This window comes from Rhincodon typus, chromosome 21 (genome assembly GCF_021869965.1).
Source record: "Rhincodon typus isolate 14 chromosome 21, sRhiTyp1.1, whole genome shotgun sequence".
Lineage (NCBI taxonomy): Eukaryota > Metazoa > Chordata > Chondrichthyes > Orectolobiformes > Rhincodontidae > Rhincodon > Rhincodon typus.
The window spans coordinates 11140551-11162297 of record NC_063352.1 but is presented as its reverse complement, the minus strand read 5'-3'; the positions used below and the strand labels follow the sequence as shown (position 1 = coordinate 11162297).

General features: G+C 41.8%; 1 protein-coding gene across 7 annotated transcripts in view; it reads left to right on the top strand.

The window, feature by feature from the left end:
- Nucleotides 1-21747, top strand: part of LOC109918422 (SPRY domain-containing SOCS box protein 3) — a 32513-nt gene that overhangs the window by 5386 nt on the left and 5380 nt on the right. For 3 of the 7 annotated variants that reach the window (XM_020518350.2, XM_020518349.2, XM_048609936.1), the window contains exons 2-5: nucleotides 5999-6150; nucleotides 17357-17502; nucleotides 19943-20117; nucleotides 21030-21217. In XM_020518350.2, coding sequence (XP_020373939.1) covers nucleotides 6135-6150; nucleotides 17357-17502; nucleotides 19943-20117; nucleotides 21030-21217 — 525 coding nt within the window. In that variant the 5' untranslated portion in view covers nucleotides 5999-6134. The remainder of the gene's footprint in view (nucleotides 1-5998; nucleotides 6151-17356; nucleotides 17503-19942; nucleotides 20118-21029; nucleotides 21218-21747) is intronic. The other 4 variants (XM_048609937.1, XM_048609938.1, XM_048609939.1 and 1 more) reach the window with 3 other exon arrangements.

Genomic DNA, 21747 nt, shown 5'->3' with positions numbered 1-21747 from the left:
TTCAACATGGCCTAACTGAGCTTTCATATTAGTGTTTTCTAGACAGGTCTTGTATCAAGGTTATTTACACATCCAGTTAGTTTCTATGTATCCCTGAACATGGTTGCTATGTGATGCTTTCAACTTTCAGTAGTTTGGTTTTTGTTCTTAAATGTGCTTGCCTTGTGTGTAACTAGCAAATGTCCAAAATGCTGTTCATAGTTTAAAGTTTTTTTTCTTTGCTGTCTGTTTAATTATGGTTCAATTGATAACACTTAACTCTAGAAGGTTGCATGGGTTCAAGTCCAAATTCAGCACTTGAGCACCAAGATCAAGTATGACACTCCAATGCAGTACTGAGGGTTTGCTACACTTGCCAGTGTTTCAAGATCAGCTGTTTAAACCAAAGGCACTGTCTGCTCGCTCCAGTGTAAAAGATCTAACAGAATTACTTTGGGGCTAAAAAGCAGGATAGTTATCACCAGTGTTCTGGTCAATATTAATCTCAATTAACATCACAAAAAAGCATGGTGGTGGTAGTGGTGGTGGTGGTGGTGGTACTTTGGAATGTTGGGCAGGCATGAGAGGTACTATATAAATGCAATTCTCTTTACCATCACTCTTCATTATCTGCCCTCCAACTATCAATACTTAATTCCATATTGTTGTTTCTCCACCAAAAATCTTGTCACGTGAAATACAGTCTGAATTTTATGACTTACTTCTTGCATTGCTTCCTTTTTGTACTAGTATGATTAGGCACCACTTCCTGCTTAGAGATGAGAATAGATTTCTTGTGGTGTCTGGTCTTAATGGTCCAACTGATGAGTATTCCCATTTGCTATTATGGGCATGGTTTGCTAAAACTAAATTGAGACAAGCTGGCATAGAATTTTCTGACTTTGTTTTACTTTCTCCCAACAGGCTACCTCAAATTGCCTTTGGTACTTGAGGTAATTGGAGTAGCTATGTTTTTTTAAAGGGGTTTTACAAACTTCATGCGCAGACATTCATTTTAGGAGCAGTATTTGGCCCTTTCTTCCTGTTTTGCCATTCAATAAGATAATGGCTGATCTGGTTTTAATGTCCACTCCACATTTCCACCTACCCCTGCTAATCTGTCATACCTTGAGTTCTTGATCAGCAATCTATCTTGGACTTTAAATCAAAATATTGACTCCATTTTCCTTTGAAGAAACTGTTTACAAAGGCACTCACACCTCCTGAGAAATGCATTCTTATCTATGTCTTAAATGTCTGCCTCTCTTTTTGAACAATTAACCTTTGTAAATATTTTCCACATCCAACCTATCGAGAATCCTTGATTTTGTATACTTCAATCAAGACCTCCCGTGTCCTTAAACTTGAGATGAGCTAGTCTAGCTTGTCCTGTCTTTGAGCAGAGACAATCTGCCTATTCCAGATATTAGTTCAGGAACCTTCTGTATCTTAATGCATTTGCATTTTTAATTAAATAATTGAATCAGTACTGTGCACAATACTCGGGGATTGGTGAGCCCACATCCAGTGTAACTGAAGCAATGCCCCTACTTCCACTTTTGGTAGGTGACTGTGCAGTAACTAGTAATACAGACTACTTTTAAATATTAGTTAGAAATTCTTTTTCTGTACAGTACAATTTTTGGTGACTAATTCTCAGACCATCAATGTGTTTTGTCATGTGGGTACTTTTGGTACTGATGCAAGCTCAGGCCAACTGGCTAATTGTTGTATGGTGAAACACTTTGCTAAGGCCACAGTGCAGAAGGCTGAGCTGCAGCGTGTAGCTGCTTGCTAGAACACTAACATGGGTCAGTGACAACAGGCTTGCCTTAGAACCTCCACTACATATTCATTAAACTCTTATTGCTCCACCGTGCATCTTATGTGCTTGCTTCAGGGTTTTGTTTTCTTTGAGCTGGCAAAAGATTGTGTTCTAGGAAATGATATTTTTGTTGGTCATAGATTATAAATGAAAATCTGACTTATTTTCTGCATACAGTCCTAATTTAGTGGTATTTTATAGCTGGTAACTTTTTCCCAATGTCCTTACACCTTAAAGGGTTTACCGTCACAAGCCTTTTGTGACCTTGTGTTTCACCAGTAGGACTGCTAATTGTGGTATGATTTCGTGATTTACACGAGGTTCAGGACTCTAGAGCAATCGGATGTCAAGTGGCTGCATGTCACTGCATAAGTAGCAGTGTGGTTGGATTTGAAATATCCAAGTCAGAGCCTGGTATACTTGTATCATGTTTTCAGTATTAACATAGTCTCAACCTGAATGTTTTACCTTCTGATCAGTCTAAACATTGAGATATTAGACCACATTTTAAGAGGTGGGATTCTAGTTGAGATTTGTTTAAAACAGTAGATGAAGACTTTTAAGAACCAGATGTCAGTTTAAGATTAATCCAGTGTTTTTCTTCCCCATTCAGCTTTATTTCAAATAACTGGATCTCTGCAATACTTTGTTGTCATTTCAAGGCTATAACTGTCTGACACTTCAGCTTTCTCTAGTGCTGAAAATGTTCCAAACACTTAACATGGAAATGCTCTCGTGGGAACTGGTATGACACAATGGGTCGAATGGCCTCCTGTACACTGGAAATGCTTCAACATTTTGACGTGAAGTCCTATTTTGAATAGGAAGTAATTAGGGCATTGGTGTTTTGTCAGGCTTGTGGGCCTCCTGTTTATGGTGTCTCAACATAATGCTGAGGATCAGAATTTAAAAACGGAAAGACTGACTTCAGGATTTGGGTGTTTAAGATAGACTAGTGGATTTTGGTTTCAGCCCTGAAGGTAATGTTTTAAACAGGGTCAGCTAGTCATTTGGATAAGTGAACAAAATCTTTCAAAGAAGGCATGTGTCTTGGCAGGATATCTGTGGTATTAATTGAAGTGTTTACACTGTGATATTTGACATACAGAAAAACAAATTGATCAGGAGCCATTGGGAAATTTTAGTTTTGAGTTGGGTTCAGAAAAATCTAGCTTCCAGTCCTGAAGAGCAGATGCATCCTAGCAGCAAGGCATTTCATCACTTTGTAGAAACCCACATTTGTGAAAGTTTATGGAAATCTTTTTGCTGTCAACTGAAAAGCAACTGAACATCATTGAAAAGTTGTCTTCAAAGCTTTGACTTGCACTTACCGTGACACATTGCAAGAAATACCAAAGTAAATGGCTGGTAATATCTATATTGCAAAATAGACTAGAAGTTGAAGTTGAAGTCTTACTTTCTGCACTCATCGGATCTAGGCCACAAATGGATTTGAGATGCAATTTTATCACGTGAAATGTGGATTGGTAGGGCCATAATTGGCATGGATATGCAGCAACAACAGTTCACACTCCTTCAAGCTACTCACCATCCAGAGTTGGAAATGGACTGCAGTTTTCTCACTGTAGCAAGAATTCCTTCCCTCAGGGCATTATGGTTCAACGTACGCCATGTGGACTGTAGTAACTCTCGAGGGCAGCTAGGCACAAGCAATAAATGCTGGCCCAGCCAGTGATACCCATGTCCCATGAGTGAATACGAAGAGAAACATTAACTACCTGAAATGAACTAAGGTATTAGTAGGGAGTGCATCAGTAGAGAAACAGTGGCAGATAGTTGGGATATTTAAGAATGTTCTTAGACTTGTTCTTTATAATAAAGAATATACTTGAGGACCTACCACCTATGGTTAAAGTTGACGAGAGAATTAAATTTAGGGAAAACATGCAATTATGGAACAGAGGGCCAGGTCAGATGATGGGTGTGAAAGGGATTAATATAGTCCAGCATGACAGTCAGCTCGCAGTGTGAAAACAGCATTTTCTTTGGGAATTTTTTAAAAGGAAGAGACTAAGTGAAGTGAGTGGTTATTCTCCAGAGTGAGAAATAGGGGGAGAGGATTGCTAGATATTAAAGTAGTGAATATAATGAAATATTTTGCTTCTGCCCTCACTGTAGATGTGCATGATATCTGTAAATATGGAGATTGAACTGAGAGGTACTTGCAGAAATTAGTCACCCAGGGAGGTGGTACTGAACTACCCATTTGCAAGTTGCCAGATCCAAAATTGTAATCCGATTGTTGAGGTCTGATGCATTGGTGTTATAAAATTCATTCCATTTTGGAATGGTTCCATCAGATTGGAAAGTAACAAGTCAGAAGTAAGGAATATTGCAATGAGTAACTCCTCACCTGACTCCTGAAAGCTTGTCTATCTACAAGGCACACATCCAGGCAAGTGAGGAGTATTCATCACTTGCCTGGATGAGTGTAGTTCCAATGATGCTTGAAGCTTGACACCATTGGTCAGAGCAGCCTGCTTGATTGGCACCACATCAACAAACCTCCAGTTCTACTCAATAGCAGCAGCAGCATGAAGACCTGCAGGAATTTGCCAAAAATCCTTAGCACCTTCCAAACCCATGACTGTTATCATTTGGAAGTGGAAGTGGAAGAGAAGCGAAATGAGAACACTACTGCCTGCAAGTTTCCCTCTAAGTCATTCACTACCCTAATTTTGAAATCTATGACTGCCATTGGGACAAAATTCTGCCAGTCCTTTTGGATCAACCTACAGATATGGATTTCAGCTGTTCAAGAAGGCAGCTCACCACCTTCAAGGGTAATAAGGATTGGAAATGTTGGCCTAACCAATGATGCCTACATCCTAGAAATGATTTTAAACAAACGTGCTGGTTGAAGCCTGGCTGTGGAATGCATTTTGTGCACAAAAGGACTTCTGTCCCAGCATGCTAAATAATAGGGCTTAAAAGATCCAAAGATCTAACCGTTTTGGAATTTAAGCTTAAGGAGAAATGCTGACAGCAACTCTCTTTTCAATTTTTTTAACTTGGTAGTGTTAGTTCTGTGAAGGCCTTGGAACAGGACTGTGTAGAACCATGCTCGTTAAAGTGAATTAGATTATCTAGGAGTAGAGAGACTATTTGCAGATCAGAAGTACTAGGATTAAAAACCCTAAAAAGTTACAAAGCTGAGTCCGTAGCTTCCATCATAAACTTGGGCATCATCCTGGAGCTATTCGTAGTTCGTTTTAAGTCAGGAGTGGCTGAAGCAACATGCTGCATGTTAGAAATTAGGTACAACTATTGAGTAGCTTTGGGAAATGTACCAGGAGTGGTATTTGTATGACAAGACAAAAGATGTGTTCTGTCTCCATTTTATAAAATGAGTAACTTGATTAATGGGAACGTACAGTGTCTTTAAAATCTTTGAAATTGTATTACAAGTAGTTTGGATTATTTGATTTTATCCTTGGTTCCTGTTTAGAATTAACATGCCTTTTCTTGTTAAAGCAGCTTTGCACGCTTATTTTTCAGCAAGCAATCACTTTGAAACCAATTCAAGGATGTTAACAGGGCTGTAGAGTTTGGGCTAAAGGATAGGCTGAGGCATTTTTCACTAGGTTGAGGGGTGACCTTGGAGGCTTACAAAATAATGAGCATAGATAAGGTGAATAGCAAAGGTCTTTTCCTTAGAATGGGGAGATCAAAACTAATGGGCATATTTAAGGTGAGAGGAGAGAAATTTGGAAGGGACTGGAGGGGGCAATGTTTTCAGTGGTTAGCATGTGGATTAACTGCTAAAGGAAGTGGTAGATGCAAATACAGTTACATCTAAAAGACATTTGGACAGGTTCATGAATAGGAAAAGTTGAGCGATATGGGACTAGTTTTGGGAAACTCGGTTGGCATGGACAAATTGGGCAGAAGGGTCTGTTTGATATTAAGTGAAATATCAATTAGGGTCCTGACTGGAATCTGACTTTACTGATGGTAACGTCTGGGATAAATGAGACTCTACCTTTCTCTGCTAAGGCTAATGCTTGTTAACATTATTACAGCATGGATCTTGTCCTCCCCAGATTACTAATCTTTCTACCCAGTGTGCTTCCTATTCTAGATATTTCTTCATTTTCCTGATCCTGCATCACAGTCTGGCTGTTGGAACCACTCTTCATCCACTGAATCACTCCTCCTTTTGTCTCATTGCAGGACAAGCTGCCATGGAAGGCTGACAAAGCAAAGACCAGTGGTGAGTCAACCAACATTTGTGAGCTCACCCCATAATGAGAAGATCACTTAAAATAGCAAGACAGCTCTAAGACCCCTTGGAGATGCCGAGACCTCGATGTCTGATCAAACAAGTAAGCTTCACTGTGCTGCTGTCTCAGTGCCACAACTGTCATGTTAAGGTGCCCAAGCTTGCCATGTACCATCCCTTATCACTTCCCCTCCTCCTGCCCACCCCAAGAAAAGTGTTTAAAAGTCTACCTTTTTCTGTGTAGACACCAGCAGCACCCCACAGCCTTAACCTGAAGAGGCCTCCCCACATCTGCTTCCATTCCAAAACCCCATCACCACCACCTAAGGAAGAGCCATTCCTCCCTCAGGAGGGATCCTGCACCCTTCAGCTTTGACTTTCACCTCCTGTGGGTTCTCTTTCTAGACTAGATTTCAGAGCATGTTCAGGTGAACACATTACTGCAAGTCTCTGCAGCTGGTTGGCACTTAAAACTACTGGAAATTGAGCACTTAATCAATGATGAGCACATGACCCCATGGTGTTGACCAATTACAACTTGTGGTTGTACATCTGCTTGAAGCAGCAGGTAGGTTCCTCAGATGGGTATGAGTGCTGATATACCATACTAGCTCCAAAAGGCATGTCTGGTTGTCTCCACAAATAGATTCATTGCTACCCTGGAAAACTAGATCCAGCAGGTTTGCATGCTGACCTGGATTTCATCACTTTTTAAATATTGGTGCTTCACATTGACATAGTAAGTGGGATGTGGAACAAAGACTGGATTCCAAGTATCACTTTGTCACGAGAAGACAGTGGTCCTAACGGGCACCCATAAAGAGAAGGAGCCCCCCCCACACAGGCTCCCTAGAGACCTCCTGTCAGGACTTGTTATATAAAGTAAAGGTGTCAGGCCTTTTAGCTCCACTCAGCCAGTGATTCCCCTCAACTTTCAAAATTGTGGCTGAGCTTGCATCTGGCTAGGGTGCATACTGTCATAGCATGTGTGGGCCCTCTAACTGCAAATGTCCAGGGATGTCTGCAAAACGTTCCAAGCCAACAATCTTCTTTACACCCCAGCTCAAGACTCTAGGATAGTGCGTGGATGTTGTGGGAGGGCAAGGATTTTTAAAAAAAATCTGAACATGCACATATAAACACCTCATCTGAAGATATAAATGTACTTTAGATCATATCAGATGTCATTTTAACTTAGCCATGCAGTCAGGTCCTATCATGTTAAAGTTGAGCAACCTTTCTTGCCTCCCAAGGAGGGTAGCAGTTGTATTGAGGCTTTCTTCATCTGAGAAGCAAACCAGATAAAGCAGATTTTAGGCATTCTTCAACACCTAAGTTCATAACTGCAGCCAATATACACAGCACTTTACCTTTTTGGCTCCTGCAGTTTCCTCATTGAGTGTCTGTAATAGGCCCTCGCCTCTAATTGTGTTCAAAGTATGGCCATTTTTTGTGCATAGTCACTACATGATCATTATGGTGTGCACTTCTCTGCAAAGGCTCATCCTACCCAAGTGTCTTACAGGTATGTGCATGCTAATTCAAGGATGGGTGCTGTCCAATGTTCAAATCCTATATCATGCAATATTTTCCCACCAGAACAATTTGCTAAGGACTGCTGTTTGACTTTAGTGTTGGAATGTAATGTACTTTAGCATTACTAATGGTCTCAAACTGATAATGATACTACAGCTGCCGAGGAGGTGCCTACAGGAACAGCATCAGCATCAGAAAGATTCTACACTCCCTGACACACTCCTCACACTACCCTACATCAGGAACACATCAGAACTCACCACAAGACTTCTACGCCTGCTGGGCATCAGAGTGGCACACAAGCCCACATCAACCCTACGACAAGTGCTCACCCAAACTAAAGACCCACTCCCTGCTGTGGACAGGACCAATGTCATCTACAAGATCCCCTGCAGAGACTGTGAGAAACACTACATCAGACAAACAGGAAGGAAACTAACAACAAGAGTACATGAACACCAACTGGCTACAAAAAGACACGACCAATACTCGCTCATCTCAATCCACATGGACAAGGAGAAACACGACTTTGACTGGGACAACACCAAGATCCTGGGACAGGCTAGGCAGAGACAAGCAGGAGAATTCCTGGAAGCATGGCACTCCACGAAGCATGCTATTAGTAAATACATTGAACTCTACCCCATGTATGTTCCACTACGGAGGAAACCCAGAAGCGAGGCAACCCATCGCAATGGACTCGAGTTTAAAAACCAGGCGAGGAGAAAACACCGACGCTTCATCAGAGGCTGCACTGAAGATGTTACCAAGAATGGTAACGAAACGTCTGCGGAACAACAAACCAGCTCGGCGAGCCAACCAACCTCAACACCCACAACTGGAGCTACAGATCTACTCCAAAACCTTAGATACTAGAGCTGTGTAGAGACTTTTCTTGACACTAATGAATTAATTATTCCTCAACCAAATTTTCCTTGGCACCATCCAATGTTGTAACCTTTGTCGGACTGCTGCTTGTTCCCTATAATCTGTCAAGACATCGTGTTCTAATTCGCGAGTGAATATACTGTTTAAAACCTTCAGATAGTTGTTAGCAGTAACACTTGTTACACAACAAGAAAGTAAGAAACTGCATTTGCTTTTCCCACTAAACAGCTGTTCACCTTTTTTGCAGCAACAATGTTTTTTGTTTTTTTTTTTTTTTAAAAACTTCATGCCTTTACCCAATTGACATTTCTTGGATGTTGGTGTGAATTAGGTCCTCTGGCTTGTGCTAGACCTATGTATTGTTTTAATTGTGCTGTAGTGGTGTTACTAGTCAGTCCATTTCATCTTCCTCTGAAGGCTGTTGTTGCTCTTCCAGCTTCTTGGCATAAATAATATCCCTCCCTTGCTCCAGTTGTGCAGAATGCAGCACTTCATCTGGAGTGTACTGAAGACCCCATCACTGCAATCAAAACTCAGCTTGAGTAGGCCTATTATCTGCTCCATAATGGCCCTAGTGAAAGTGGACTGCATTTTATCTGCATTCTCCCTCAATCGTCCTTTCTCTTAGGAATCATCTACTGTATTTAGGACTGGTAGCCCTAGTCTCCCAACATCCATCTATTTGTGAAATGCTGTCCTTGGAGTGTGATACAAACTTATCAGAATACATAGCCATCTTGGTACCTTCCCAGATACCTGGTACAGACCTCTAAGTTGTTAGTAATGACCAGATGAGTTGCACATGAATCAAATGGGACCTGCTCCTGTTAATGAGTTGGATATCTCATAAAATGGCATTTAGTGCAACGGTTCTATAGTGCCCTGGATTTGGCAGAATCTCTGTCTGTCTCCCTCACAACACATCATTGGACTATAGGAGGAAACCAGAGCACCCAGAGACATGGGGTAACCCTTCAGTCCAACCAGCCCATTACCATTTGTGCAAGATTACTTATGTCCTTCATACATCTACAGGTTGAGGACTGGGAGACTCTACATGGGTCCCCAGTGGACCCTTGGAATGATCCAGTTGTTTAAGAGCTGCTATCTGTCCCCACAAGAATGGGATACCTACCCACTAAGTGCAAGTCCTCCTGCACCAGATAACCAGTCCTCAGTCTTCACCTGGAGAAAATTAGTGGGAACATTGAGGTTCTGACTCTCTCATTTATTCTCCTCCACTCCTTGGAGCTTCTGTGGCTCCTATCTCTGGAGGCTGCAGTTGTTTTTGGGCTTTGTTTCTCCTACCCCTCTCTCTGCCTTTGTAGAACTTTGACAAAAGCAAAGCATGGTAACTCAGTGGTTAGCACTGCTGCCTCAGTGCCAGTGACCTGGGTTTGATTCCACCTTTCAGGTGACTGTGCAGAGTTTGCACATTCTCCCCATGTCTATGGGCTTCCTCTGGGTGCTCTGATTTCTTCCAACAGTCCAAAGATGTGTAGGCAAAGTGGATTAGCCACGGGCAATGCAAGGTTACAGGAATAGGGGTGCATCTGGATGGGATGCTCTTGGGAGAGTTGGTGTGAACTTAATGGGCCAAATAGCTTCCACGCTGCAGGGGTTCAATGATCTATTCTAATCACTCTCTCACTGTTTCATGCAGGCTGGATACATATCCTGCATGTGGAGAGACAGCAACAGTATAGCTTGAGTTCTGAAGTGTCACTGGGCTCATCACTAACTCTGCTTTCTTTCCACAGATGATGCCAGACCTGAATTTCTCCAGAAATTTCTATTGTTTTAGCTTCTGATTTTCCAGGCAGTTATATCAAACAAACGAGGCTTTATCATAGATTGTGACACACTTTAACTTCAGATGTCCTACTTATGTAGATGTACATTGCACAAGCCATGTTGCAATGTAACATTGGTGTTTTATAACTAGTGTAGCTTGTCCTTCCTCCATTTCTCCACCCTGCCCAATTCATCCAAGAACAACATTGAATACAAGAGCTCATGCTCTTTCTTGCATAGTGTTCATTGAGGACTTTTTATCCATTCCTGTAATGAGGGCATTGCTGGCTAGGCTGGCACTTGCCCATCCCAGATGGCAGTTGAGTTAACCACACTGCTGTGGGTCTAGATTCACGTGTAGGCCAGACCAAGTAAGGATGGCAGTTTCCTTCCCTAAAGAACACTTTTGTGAACCAGATGGGTTTTTCCTGATGATAGTGGATTTATGGTTGCCTTTTTAGACTGTTTAATTTCAGACTTTTACTTAAGTCATTCTGCTATTGTGGGGTTCAAACTCACATTCCCAGAATGTTATCTCTGGATTAACAATCCATCAATAATACTATGAGGCTATTTGCCTTCGAGCTTTTGCGGGGTTGTGCTCCTTTAGCATGATCTCGAAAGGTTGGGTGAGTAGGCAAATCAATGACAGATACAGTATAATTGGATAAATGAGGTTATTCACTACTGAAGCAAAAACAAGGCAGATTGCTACCTGAATAGCTGTAAATGGGGAGAGAGGGAGTGTCCAGAAGGACCTGGGTGTCCTTCTGCACCAGTCGCTGAAAGTAAGCATGCAGGTGAGAGGTTGAGTACAGGAGCAGGGATGTGTTGTTGCAGTTGTATGGGGCCTTGGTGAGACAATACCTAGAATATATTGTGTAATTTTGGCCTGTTCCTGAGGAAGGCTGCTCTTGCTGAAGGGAGTGCAGTAAAGGTTTACCAGCCTGATTCCAGGGATGGCACGTCTTGCATATGAGGAGAGATTGACTGACTAGGTTGGGATTGCTTTTTTTTTTTCTAGAGCTCGGATGAATAGGGGGGTGGTATGGGTGTTGGTGGTGGTGGTGGTATCTCCAAAGAGACCTAAAATTTCTAACATGACTAGACAGGGTAGATGCAGGGAGGATGTTCCTGGTGGTTCTGGACACACCCACCAGTGGTCAGTCTGAGGATTCAGGGTAGACTATTTAGGACAGATGAGGCATTTCTTCACCCAAAGAGTAGTGAGCCTGTGGAATTCATTCCCATAGGAAGTAGTTGATGCCAAAACATTGAGTGTACTCAAGAGGTGACTAGATATAGCACTTGGGGCAAATGGCTTCAAAGGTTATGGGGAGAAAGCAGTATTAGGCTATTGAGTTGGACAATCAGCTGCGATCATGAAGAGTAGCACAGCAAGCTCAAAGGGCCGAATGGCCGCCTTCTGTGTTTCTGTTTATAGACGTTTTTAAAATATCCTTGGGAATTGGTGATTGCCAAGTGAGACTTGAGCAGAAGTGATCACAAGCAAAGGTGTGACTGCAAGGATTAAATGATTACTATCATTGTGGCCAAGATTTGCTACATGCATTGTTGGTTAATTCATGAGCTGTAGATATGCCATCCTAGCTAACGATGCCTGATTTATGGCATTATCCTGTTTGAAGGAACTCGCATTGCAAAAAAAACATAACCCTGCCCCCGCAGGCAAAACAAAATTGCACCACTACTGCAGTGGCCTCTTTCTCATCCTTTTGTGCAGAGTGGAGGATGGTATGCTATCCAGTTTGTGTTACTGAAGATTATTTAACAACTTTCACCTGAAAGTTTGAGATCACTCCATCCTTTTAGGTTTTTTTTTATTTTTGAGCTATCCCAGTCAACCACTTCAGCTTTCAAGTTCCTTGCATTCCAGTCAATCCTTTTGACATTATCTCCTGTTTTTCCCCCTCAGTCCATGGCCTGTTGCGTTTTCATGCACACACAAACCCCTTCCTTGATTGGACCAGTTTAATAGCACCAATCAGGGAGCCCTGGCTGACAGTGTCAGAGGTTCTGTTCAGACAGCTGGATCATTGTCAAGGAATTTTTGTGCCTAAATAAAGGATGACGAGATGGCATACAAGCCTCTGGAATTATTTGTGGTAATGACAGAAAAGCGCACACCTGAAGAAATTCACTTACAACTCATCTTTGAGTTGATGTAAGCATTTCTGGTATCATGCTATTATTTGGGAAGCTTGACTCATTCGATCCTGCAGTCACAGATTGAGTCAAGTATGCAGAAAGAATGCATTATTTTTTTTCTGGGCAGATGAAAAATATCAACTAATTCTGAGTGGTTGTAGACCCATAGCTATTTGTTATCAGGAGCCTGACTTTCCCTGAGGCACCAGATGCTCAAGTCTTCCAAGAGTTAACAGATTTAGTTAAGGAATAGCATGACCGCCACCCTCCCAAACCCCGGCCACCTCAAAGACTGAGATACTACTGGTTTTGCTCAGCAATTCAAGAACCAGGAGAAATCTGTGTTGGTTTTTGACTAGGTGAAGATAATTGGAAGAGGCATGTGACTTTGGTTTCACCCTTTAATGAGAGGCTGATGTGAGATTAATGATTAACCATGCAAAAACAACTAGCCAAAGCCCACATGGACTTCAAATGAGTATTGTTACTGGCTTTAACATTGGAAAATGCAGCAAGTGGCGTACTGAGTTGCAGGGTATTCTGATGGAAGTGGACATCATTGCCAGTCTGACTGAGCTTGGGACACACCACTCTGAAGGCAATTGCATAGCCTCAGTGAGGACATACCCTGATCAGAGCAACTCTAGGTCAGTGAGCAGCAAAACCCCAAAACACATCGAAGTCTTGGCTAAATGGTTAAAATTTTCTTCAGGATCAGGGCCAGCATGCCACTGTTGTTGCTGCTGGTATGCAGACTCGACAGCAAAGGAGTCCCACTAGACCTCTAAACGGAGTAAGATCTTAACAGGCTGATATCTGGAAGAGTGTAATCCTGGAAAGTCTCCCTGCATCTGGTTTGGAACAATTAAATTGCTTAGTGACATCCAAATCAGAACCAATCAAAAATGTGTGGGTAAACAATCACGTGGTTCTAATGGAGGTGGATACCAGCACAGCTGTGTTAGTGATTGCAGAACCAGTCTTTAACAAAATTCGCTGTGGCTTCCAACCCTTAGAATTGCACAAGATGTCAGCAGATGAAGAACCCACACCAGGGAGCCTTTACAGATTAAGGATACAACTTTTGTTCTGCTCTCCATGAGAAGCAGCTGGTTCAATTACCACTGATTTGTAGTGAAAAGCATGGGGCCCAAATCTGGGGCAAAAGTGTTTGAATAGCACTAAGTGAATCTCTCAATCAGAAAATGACCGAGACAAACTAGGACTTCACTTGTGCAAATACCTGGAAGTTTTTCAGGAAGGTCTAGGGACTATCAAAGGAGCCAAGGCCACTTTGCATGTTGACCAGGAAGCAATTCCATGATTCTGCAAGGCCTGCTCTGTGCTATCTGCCTTGCATGCAAAAGTAGAGGCAGAAATCAGAGGTTGGAAAGCAAAGGAATAGTCAGTCCACATTGTAGAATGGGTAGTACTGGTTGTACCGATTGGGTCAGTGGGGTTTTAAATAAATGACAAACTCCTTGGAGCTGGATAAACACTCAACCCTTAGCATAGAGGATTTATTATGCACAGCTGGTAGGGGGACTGTCCATCACGAAACTGGGCATGAGCCATGCATACCTGCAACTGCAGTTAATGAGGATTCCCAGAAGTATACTACAGTTGATTATACTATAAGGGTTTGTACAGTACGAGGCTGCCATTCGAGCTATTTTTAGCCTGTGCAATTTTTCAGCAGATAGTGGAGAACGCTCTACAAGGTCTGCCCCAGGTCCCCATTTATCTGGATGACATGGTAATAACAGGGAAGACCGAAAAATAGAATTTGGATGTAATTCTTACATTTGTCCCATCTTGGAGAAATATCTATGTTCCAGGCACCTCAAGTGACCTACTTGGGCTACAGAGTCAACAAGACCCTGTTACACTCGTTGGAAGATAGTGAGGGTGATTAAAAGTGCCCTGGCTCCCATGTCTGTACTGGAGTTTAGGTCTTTCCTTTTGGGCTGGTGAATTATTACGAAAGGTTCACGCATAACCTGGCCTCCATCCTGGCACCCATACATCTGCCGGAAAAGGGTCCGGCTTGGAAATGGTCTTGTAGCCAAGAGAGAGCCTTTTGGAAAGTGAAGAAGCAGCAATCATTGTCTAAGGGGTTGTCACACTGATTCAAAGAGGGATCTGGTGTTGACATGCGATGCCTCCCCATGCACTATCAGGGTAGTGTCAGCTCATTAGGCGGCCCAATGGAGAGGAACCCTCAATACTCTGTTTCCCCGGACTTCGGCTAATGCAGAGCGCAAATACGCCCAGATAGATGACCACCAAACTTTCCTTCTCTTTCGTGTGAGAAAGTTCCACTTGAAGATGTAAATTTGTAGTAGTAACAGACCACAAACCCCTGTTAGGGCTACTCGGGTCAAGGCTGTGCTGCCTATAGCTTCAAGTCAAATTCAGCATCAGGTTGTCATTCTAAGTGTGTACAGTTGCAAGTTTGAACACTGGGAGGCCAAGTAACAAATTTGGATACCTTGAGCTATTTCCGGTGGTAATGCTGCCACTGGAAGAGTCTGTTCTGGTTTTAAACTTTCTGGGCACTTCTGGTCACCGCTGACCATATCAGACTGTGGACAAACAGTTCCAGTCCTGACAAAACTAAAACACCTGTTGGTGATTAGGGGAAGCCAAAAAGCTATAACCAGAATTGAAACCTTTCTGGACCTGGAGAGACCAGATCACCATAGAGGACAGCATGTTATTTTGGAGAGCCAGGGTGATTTCCTTGAGCAAAGGTTGCTGTCAGATGCTTGCTGAACTTCACCAGGGATACTCGAAATGAAGATGTCTGGCAACCAGGTTTGGACGCAGACATGGCTGTGGTGGGGCAGTGCCCAGATCCCCAACAATGGGTGGGGGGGTGGTGGAAAAATTACTGCCAGCAGCTCCCTCCCCTTCAGATAAACACTGGACCCGATTCGCATGTCGGCTCTTTCATCGGCTTAATGTTTGTAGCCATTGTGGATACCCTTGCAAAGTAGTTGGACATGCGTAACAGTTCATTCATCAAACACAGATGGCAATAGTAAACCTGCAAGCATCTTTCACAATACGTGGGCTTCCAGAAGTGTTGGTCACCGACAACAGGCCATCGTTTACAAGCAGGAAATTTGAATATTTCCTGAAGTTGAATGGTAATCCTTGCTTAAGGACAGCTCCAGAATAATGGACAAAGGATGGTATGGCAGAAAGAGCAGTCTAAACTTTGAAGACAGGCTTGAAGAAAAAGCACACAGTTTCACTCTACCAAACTGTCCCAGTTCCTATTTGATTATCAGACCACCCCTCATGCAACAACTAACAGAGGTAGCTCCATCAGAGTCACTAATGGGGAGATGACCCCGCACCAGGTTTAAATGTGATGTTCCAGGACCTGGGTTGGGTGGTGGGTGGGGCAGTGTAATGGCATCAGAAATGCCAGTACTGGAGTCAAGACTTCTCTAAGCAAGAGAGAAAGTTTTTAGTTCAGGGGACAGAGTTCGGTGCGGGACCCACAGAGATGGCCCTGCAGGGTTAAGAGGCATAGTTGATGCAAGGTCAGGTCCTATGACTTAAAGTTCAGATAAGTGAGGTGGTCCTGAACAACCACGTGGACCATATCAAAGCTGCAATCCTGCAAACGGGGCAGGAGCAAAACGTCGGTCCCTCGGAACAGCCAGAAAGGCTGTTGGAACCTGTGGATTCTTCTTTCCATTCCACAACCCCCCACCCCAGTATCTAGCATCGAAGAAACCTCTGAGTCTGAGATGGACACAGATGTCATACCCTCAACTCAATGCCTTTACCGCCTGAAGAAGAGGATGAATTTCTTCCCAAGCGCTCTGCACGCAAGAGATGGGGTACGCCACTTGTATCAGAGGCTGAGTTGAAGGAACCGGACCCAGTGCAAAAGCACCCGGGAGAGGTTACAAGATAAAAGAACCAGCCTATGTCCCCAGACTCAAAGCGGGAGAGATAATGATTGATTGATTGTAAAGATGTCAGCCAGATGAACCTTTGAGATCCTTGATTGGACCAGGTTGACAGCCCCAATTAGGGAGCCTTGACTGACCGAATAAGCAGGAGTGCCAGAGGTTCTGCTCACTGAGAGCTGGCTCTGAGGAAGCTGGACCAGTGTCAAATACTATGTACATGTAAATAAAGTGTGACTTGGTGATGGGATACTGGCCTCTGGAGCTATTTCAAAGGGTGCAAGTCGTTGTTACCCACGGAGGCTGCAGTAAGATTAGTTAATGGGCCTGAAAGTAGAGGCCCAGGGAAGTAACCAGTGAGCTTCATTGTCTGTGAGACAAGATCAGCTAATATGAGATGCAAATACATGGAAATAATTTAATTATCACTCAAGGCTTTAATGGAGAGATCAGAATCTTATGGAGAAAGCTTTTTGTCAAGAGCCAGGTTTTTAAATTCCCATTGTGCTACTGAAAGACTGAAAATTCTTCTGCTTTGCTTTTTGCTGTTTGAAAGTTTTTCATTGACTTGCTCATACACTTAGTTTTTGTTTCCTATAGCAAAGTGTTCTTTTCAACAACACTTGGCATTCTCGTGAAGTATGTTCAGTGATTTAACTGCCATGGTAACCAACTAAAATTGAAACATGATTAATCAAGCCAGGTTTTATTCAGGAATCTGGCTTGTCCATTTAGGCTCATTGTACACCTCTGCTATTTTTACAGCAGTTGGGTTTTGTGGCACCTGTTTTAAACATGGAGGGTATTATGCAAATTAACAACTTTAGGTTTTAGTTATCTCCTAAAAATCTGCAGATTGAGTATACTGTCAAAAAAACTTAATTGGGGAGAGATTTTTAAGAATTGGCTAATGTTCTTAAGTCAGTTTTTTTTTTAAAGCTGTCCTCTTTATTTGCTGACTTTTTTTTTTGTACAAATATTCCTGTGCTGCAGGTTTTATGGACACCATGTCTCGTCGTACCAGAAATAATCGTGCCTGGCGGTATGTGTACAGCGGTATTCGAGATACTGATGCTGCAGCTGTAGTGATGCCTGATGGATCAGTTGGTCCTGGCCCTGGCTATGACTCAGATGGTCAGGTAGGTAATAATACAAAATATTGCATTGCTGCTAACCTGTTTTACAGACTGAGTAGTCTGCAGATGAGTAAAATCATATAGTCAATTTCCTGCCAAATGTGAGATCCCTCTTAGCTGAAGCCAGTTGTAATTAACCCAGTACCGACACAAATCCCTATCTGTTAGTCTCTGACCTAATAGTCTACTATTTGCTGACCAACAGACGTTCTCCTTTTAAAATTCACTTTCTATATGGACTAAATTTAGGTTTACCTTACACAGGATAAGTACATTAAAGTATTAGCAATTGATAACGTCAAGTGCACAATAAGGGGCTTGCTTCTGAGTTCAGTTGCTTAAAACTGAGCATGCAGTTGTTCTCAACGGTGAGAAGCTTATTTCCAAGTTCAATAGCACTTTTTTTTAATAAATCTTTGCAGTAATAGTTCTATAATAGCTTCTATAGCTATTTTTATATTTAGCGTTTGCACCACCAAATAAAGGCAGTATCTGGCCCAAACTTGCACTAAAAACTGAAAATTTAGTCTCTCTGTTTCACTTAGATTTTTTTATCATCTTTATATTGTAGCCCACCACTTAAAAACAATTTGGTAAATTCTGGGCAACCAAATTCTAGGAATACTCTAATCAGGCATATTTTTAGTGCATACAATTAATGTTTCTTGCCACTGCTGCTGCAGCCACCACTTGAAGCTAATCCAGGGTAACTGACCTGACATTGCTAACTGTTTCTCTGCATAGGTACTCTCTCTGATTTGGATTATTCCAGCCTGTACTGATTGGTTTTTCTCCCCTGAATTTCCAGTATCTTTAGTAGGCTTTGCTTTTTTTTTCTCTGCTAAATTTTCAGAATATGCTTTATTATCATGGTAAAGTCCCAAATTTATTTGTTCTGATTTTCTAATATATTGGGCATGACTCAGTGGGGGGGGCGGAAGATGTTACCTGGTGAAATTGAGCACAATTCTTCTTTATGCCTTTCCCCCACCGGTGTAGACTCTGATCAACTTACCCAAGTTTTATTAGGCTCCAAGTTGGGAGAGTCTACATTCAATTTCTTTATTATTGGTGCACAAGAGCTGGCCAAATATTCCTGCAATAAAGTGCAAATCTTTGCTCCTTCTGTCGCAGTGCTTGAGTTAATGTAGTTAGTTTTTGCAACTAAATAATAACTGGAGCCTTGTATCAGCTTTCAAAAGTCTCTTTCTTGGAAAAGTTGTTTTTGCTGACCTTGGCTGTATTTTCTTGTTAGCACCAAAATAATAAATGAGGCATTTGTGGGGGCTATTTTCAATTTATAATGTAGTTTTAAATGTATAAAGACAAATTTTATTGTTTATCTAATCCTCAATTTTGCTATTGTAAAAAACTTACAGGAAGATCTAACTATACAGTATCAAAACTAGTGTACCTATGCCACATAGACTAGAGTTCAAGAAGGCAGCTCACCACCACCATTTCTAATTGGAGTGGGCAGTAAATACTGGATTAACAAGTAAATATCCTGTTGTCATGACTCGCTTGGAATAGTGTACTGGAAAGCAAGCCACTTATTCCTAGATTTGTCACAAATGAGTAAAGATTTAGTCAAACTATCTCAAGATCCCAGTTTACCTGACTGTTGAAACCTGGTTTCAAAGAACACTCACCAGATTTTTGTATTTAACAGGAAGACAGCTATTTATTGCAAACGGATTTAGTTCAAAACAAAAATACTAGTAGTTAACTTTGACTTTAACCTGTTTTTTTTTTTTTTGAATTCCCATACACGTGACACCAGACACACACCTTTTATAGTTGGTAAAGAAGCAAAATACAGCACTATTCTGGCACCAGTCTGCATTACAGAATCCGTTTAAATGGTTAACTGCAGTTCCGTATGGAGTCTTTTTGGCTGAGGATGAAGTTGTAAACATAGATTCTAACCCTCCAGTTGAGGATTTGTGCCATAAGTGTCTTTGAAGGTGTTTCACCCCGTCCCATTTTTTTTTTGTTTTTTTTTTAGGAATTTGCAGAAAGCAACTATCTGCTATGAATTTTCATCTGAACTGATAAATAAGGAGTTGCTTTCTCCTTCAAAGTCTGGGTGTTTTTGGCTGTATTGGGCAAATATAGTCACAGCCACTATCCTAGGAACCAATTAAGAATTTGTTAGGCATGCTGAGTATTCCGGAACATAGCTAATCCTGGTTGGAAAAACAGATCAACAGTCTGTTGCTGGGCAAAACTGCTAGTGTGCACCCACTATTGAAGACAACCTTGTCAAGTGAGCCCTCCCTGTGTTTTAAACTACCACATCTTCCACAGTCCCTTGTTCTAAAGCCACATCCTTTCCCAATTAAGTTCACACTGCAAACAAAGTAGCCTCTACATCATGAAAGAATAACTTTTTAATCCCAGAAATTGGCAACTTTGTCACATGTTATTTCATTTCTTAAAGCACAGTGACTCCGATTCTGAACCAGAATTCCACTTGCCACCGTCCATCCCAACAGCACTACCTGTGACGGGGGAGTCATACTGTGACTGTGCGAGTCAAAGTGATGCCCGGTATTGTGGTGGTATGCGTAGCTTCCATCGCATGAAGGATTGTCACTGTGGCGAGGAGGATGAATGTAAGGATAAATAAAAATTACTTTGTTTGAGAGATTTGATAACACTTTGATGCGACAGCAGTTAAGTGTGCGGGGCTAATATTAAAGGATCATAGAATTGTTTAATCCTGGTGCAATGCTTTATCACCTGAAATTTTCAAAATTCCTCATGGTATGCATCAGGGTTTCAAACTAGATCACTTGCAAATTTAATAATTTGCAGTACCCATTTCTGACAGTGTCCCAGTACTAAATACAAGTTTGAGGTTCAGTGGTCAACTTAGTGAAAATTAGGCTGCAATATGCTTGCATAGCAGTTCTCCGTATGGTTTGCACTTTTTTAAAGAATTCCTGGTACCATTGTGAACAGTACTTCAAATCTAGCATTTAAGTTAAAATTGATCAAATGGACTGAAGAGAGAATAGTGGATGATTTGGTCTTGATAAAATTTAATCCCTCTGTTTTAGTGACCGTTTTGTAGCAGAAATCCAAACCATGCAAGACTATAGCCATCAAATTGCTGCCATTTTTCTGGTAGATCGTGTGATGTAGGTGAGCCCATTGTGCCAACTTTTTTTCACTTCATTGCCTTGGAATGTAATAGGAGATGTAGTTAAAGTCTATGTACTCTGGCTTTACGGTATTGACAGTGACATCAACTTAAAGGATTAATAGTTAAGGTGCAGGCAGTGCAGGTTTCCCAACTTGATCAACAGGTGATGACAGAATATTCTGATAATTGGAGTGTTAATTTAAGAATGAAGCATATTCCTCTTCCACTGCCTTAACTACTTGAAACAAATGTGACATCTTTAAATTTTGTATTGGTTTGTCTCTGTTAACTTTCCAAATGTTCCTGTAAACAAGTGTTTAAAATGTGTTTTATAATGTGACTGGTGAGAGTTTGAAAAACTAATAAAAACTCCCTGCAGATTTTGAGTGGATGTGGGATGATTCTACCAAGTCCTCAGCTACACTGCTGAGCTGCGAGAACAGAGAAGTAAATTTCCACATGGATTACAGTTGTGGAACAGCAGCCATCCGTGGGGACAAGGAAATGAGTGAAGGCCAGCACTTCTGGGAAATAAAAATGACGTCGCCTGTATATGGTACAGATATGGTAGGTACAGTAAATATCTAATGGCTTGTCTGTGTATCTTTTGAATTGAAGTTTAAGTTGGTTCTTCACAGGATGTGGACTTTGGCTGGACCAGCATTTATTGCTCATCTCTAGTTGCCCTTCAAGGTGGTGCTGAGCTGCCACCTTGAACTGCTGCAGTCTATATGCTGTAGATAGACCCATGGTGCTACTTTTGGAGGGAATTCCAGAATTTCAGCCTAGTGATTCTGAAGGGACTGGGACATATTTCCGAGTCAGAATGGTGAATGGCTTTGAGAACTTGCAGGTGGTGATGTTTCCACGTATCTGCTGCCCATGTCATTCCAGATGAAAGTGGTTGTGGGCTTGGCAGGAAATGATCCTTCCAGGCAAGGTAATGACCTCATTTTGAGGGATGCCGCAAAACTGTGCAATTGTAATTTTTTTGGTATTTTGATTTAAAAGGTGAGATTGAGGAGTTAGTGAACAGTTTTGTGTGCATTCATTTTTGTACAGCGTATGCTCATCTTTGATCGCTGATTTTAAGATAA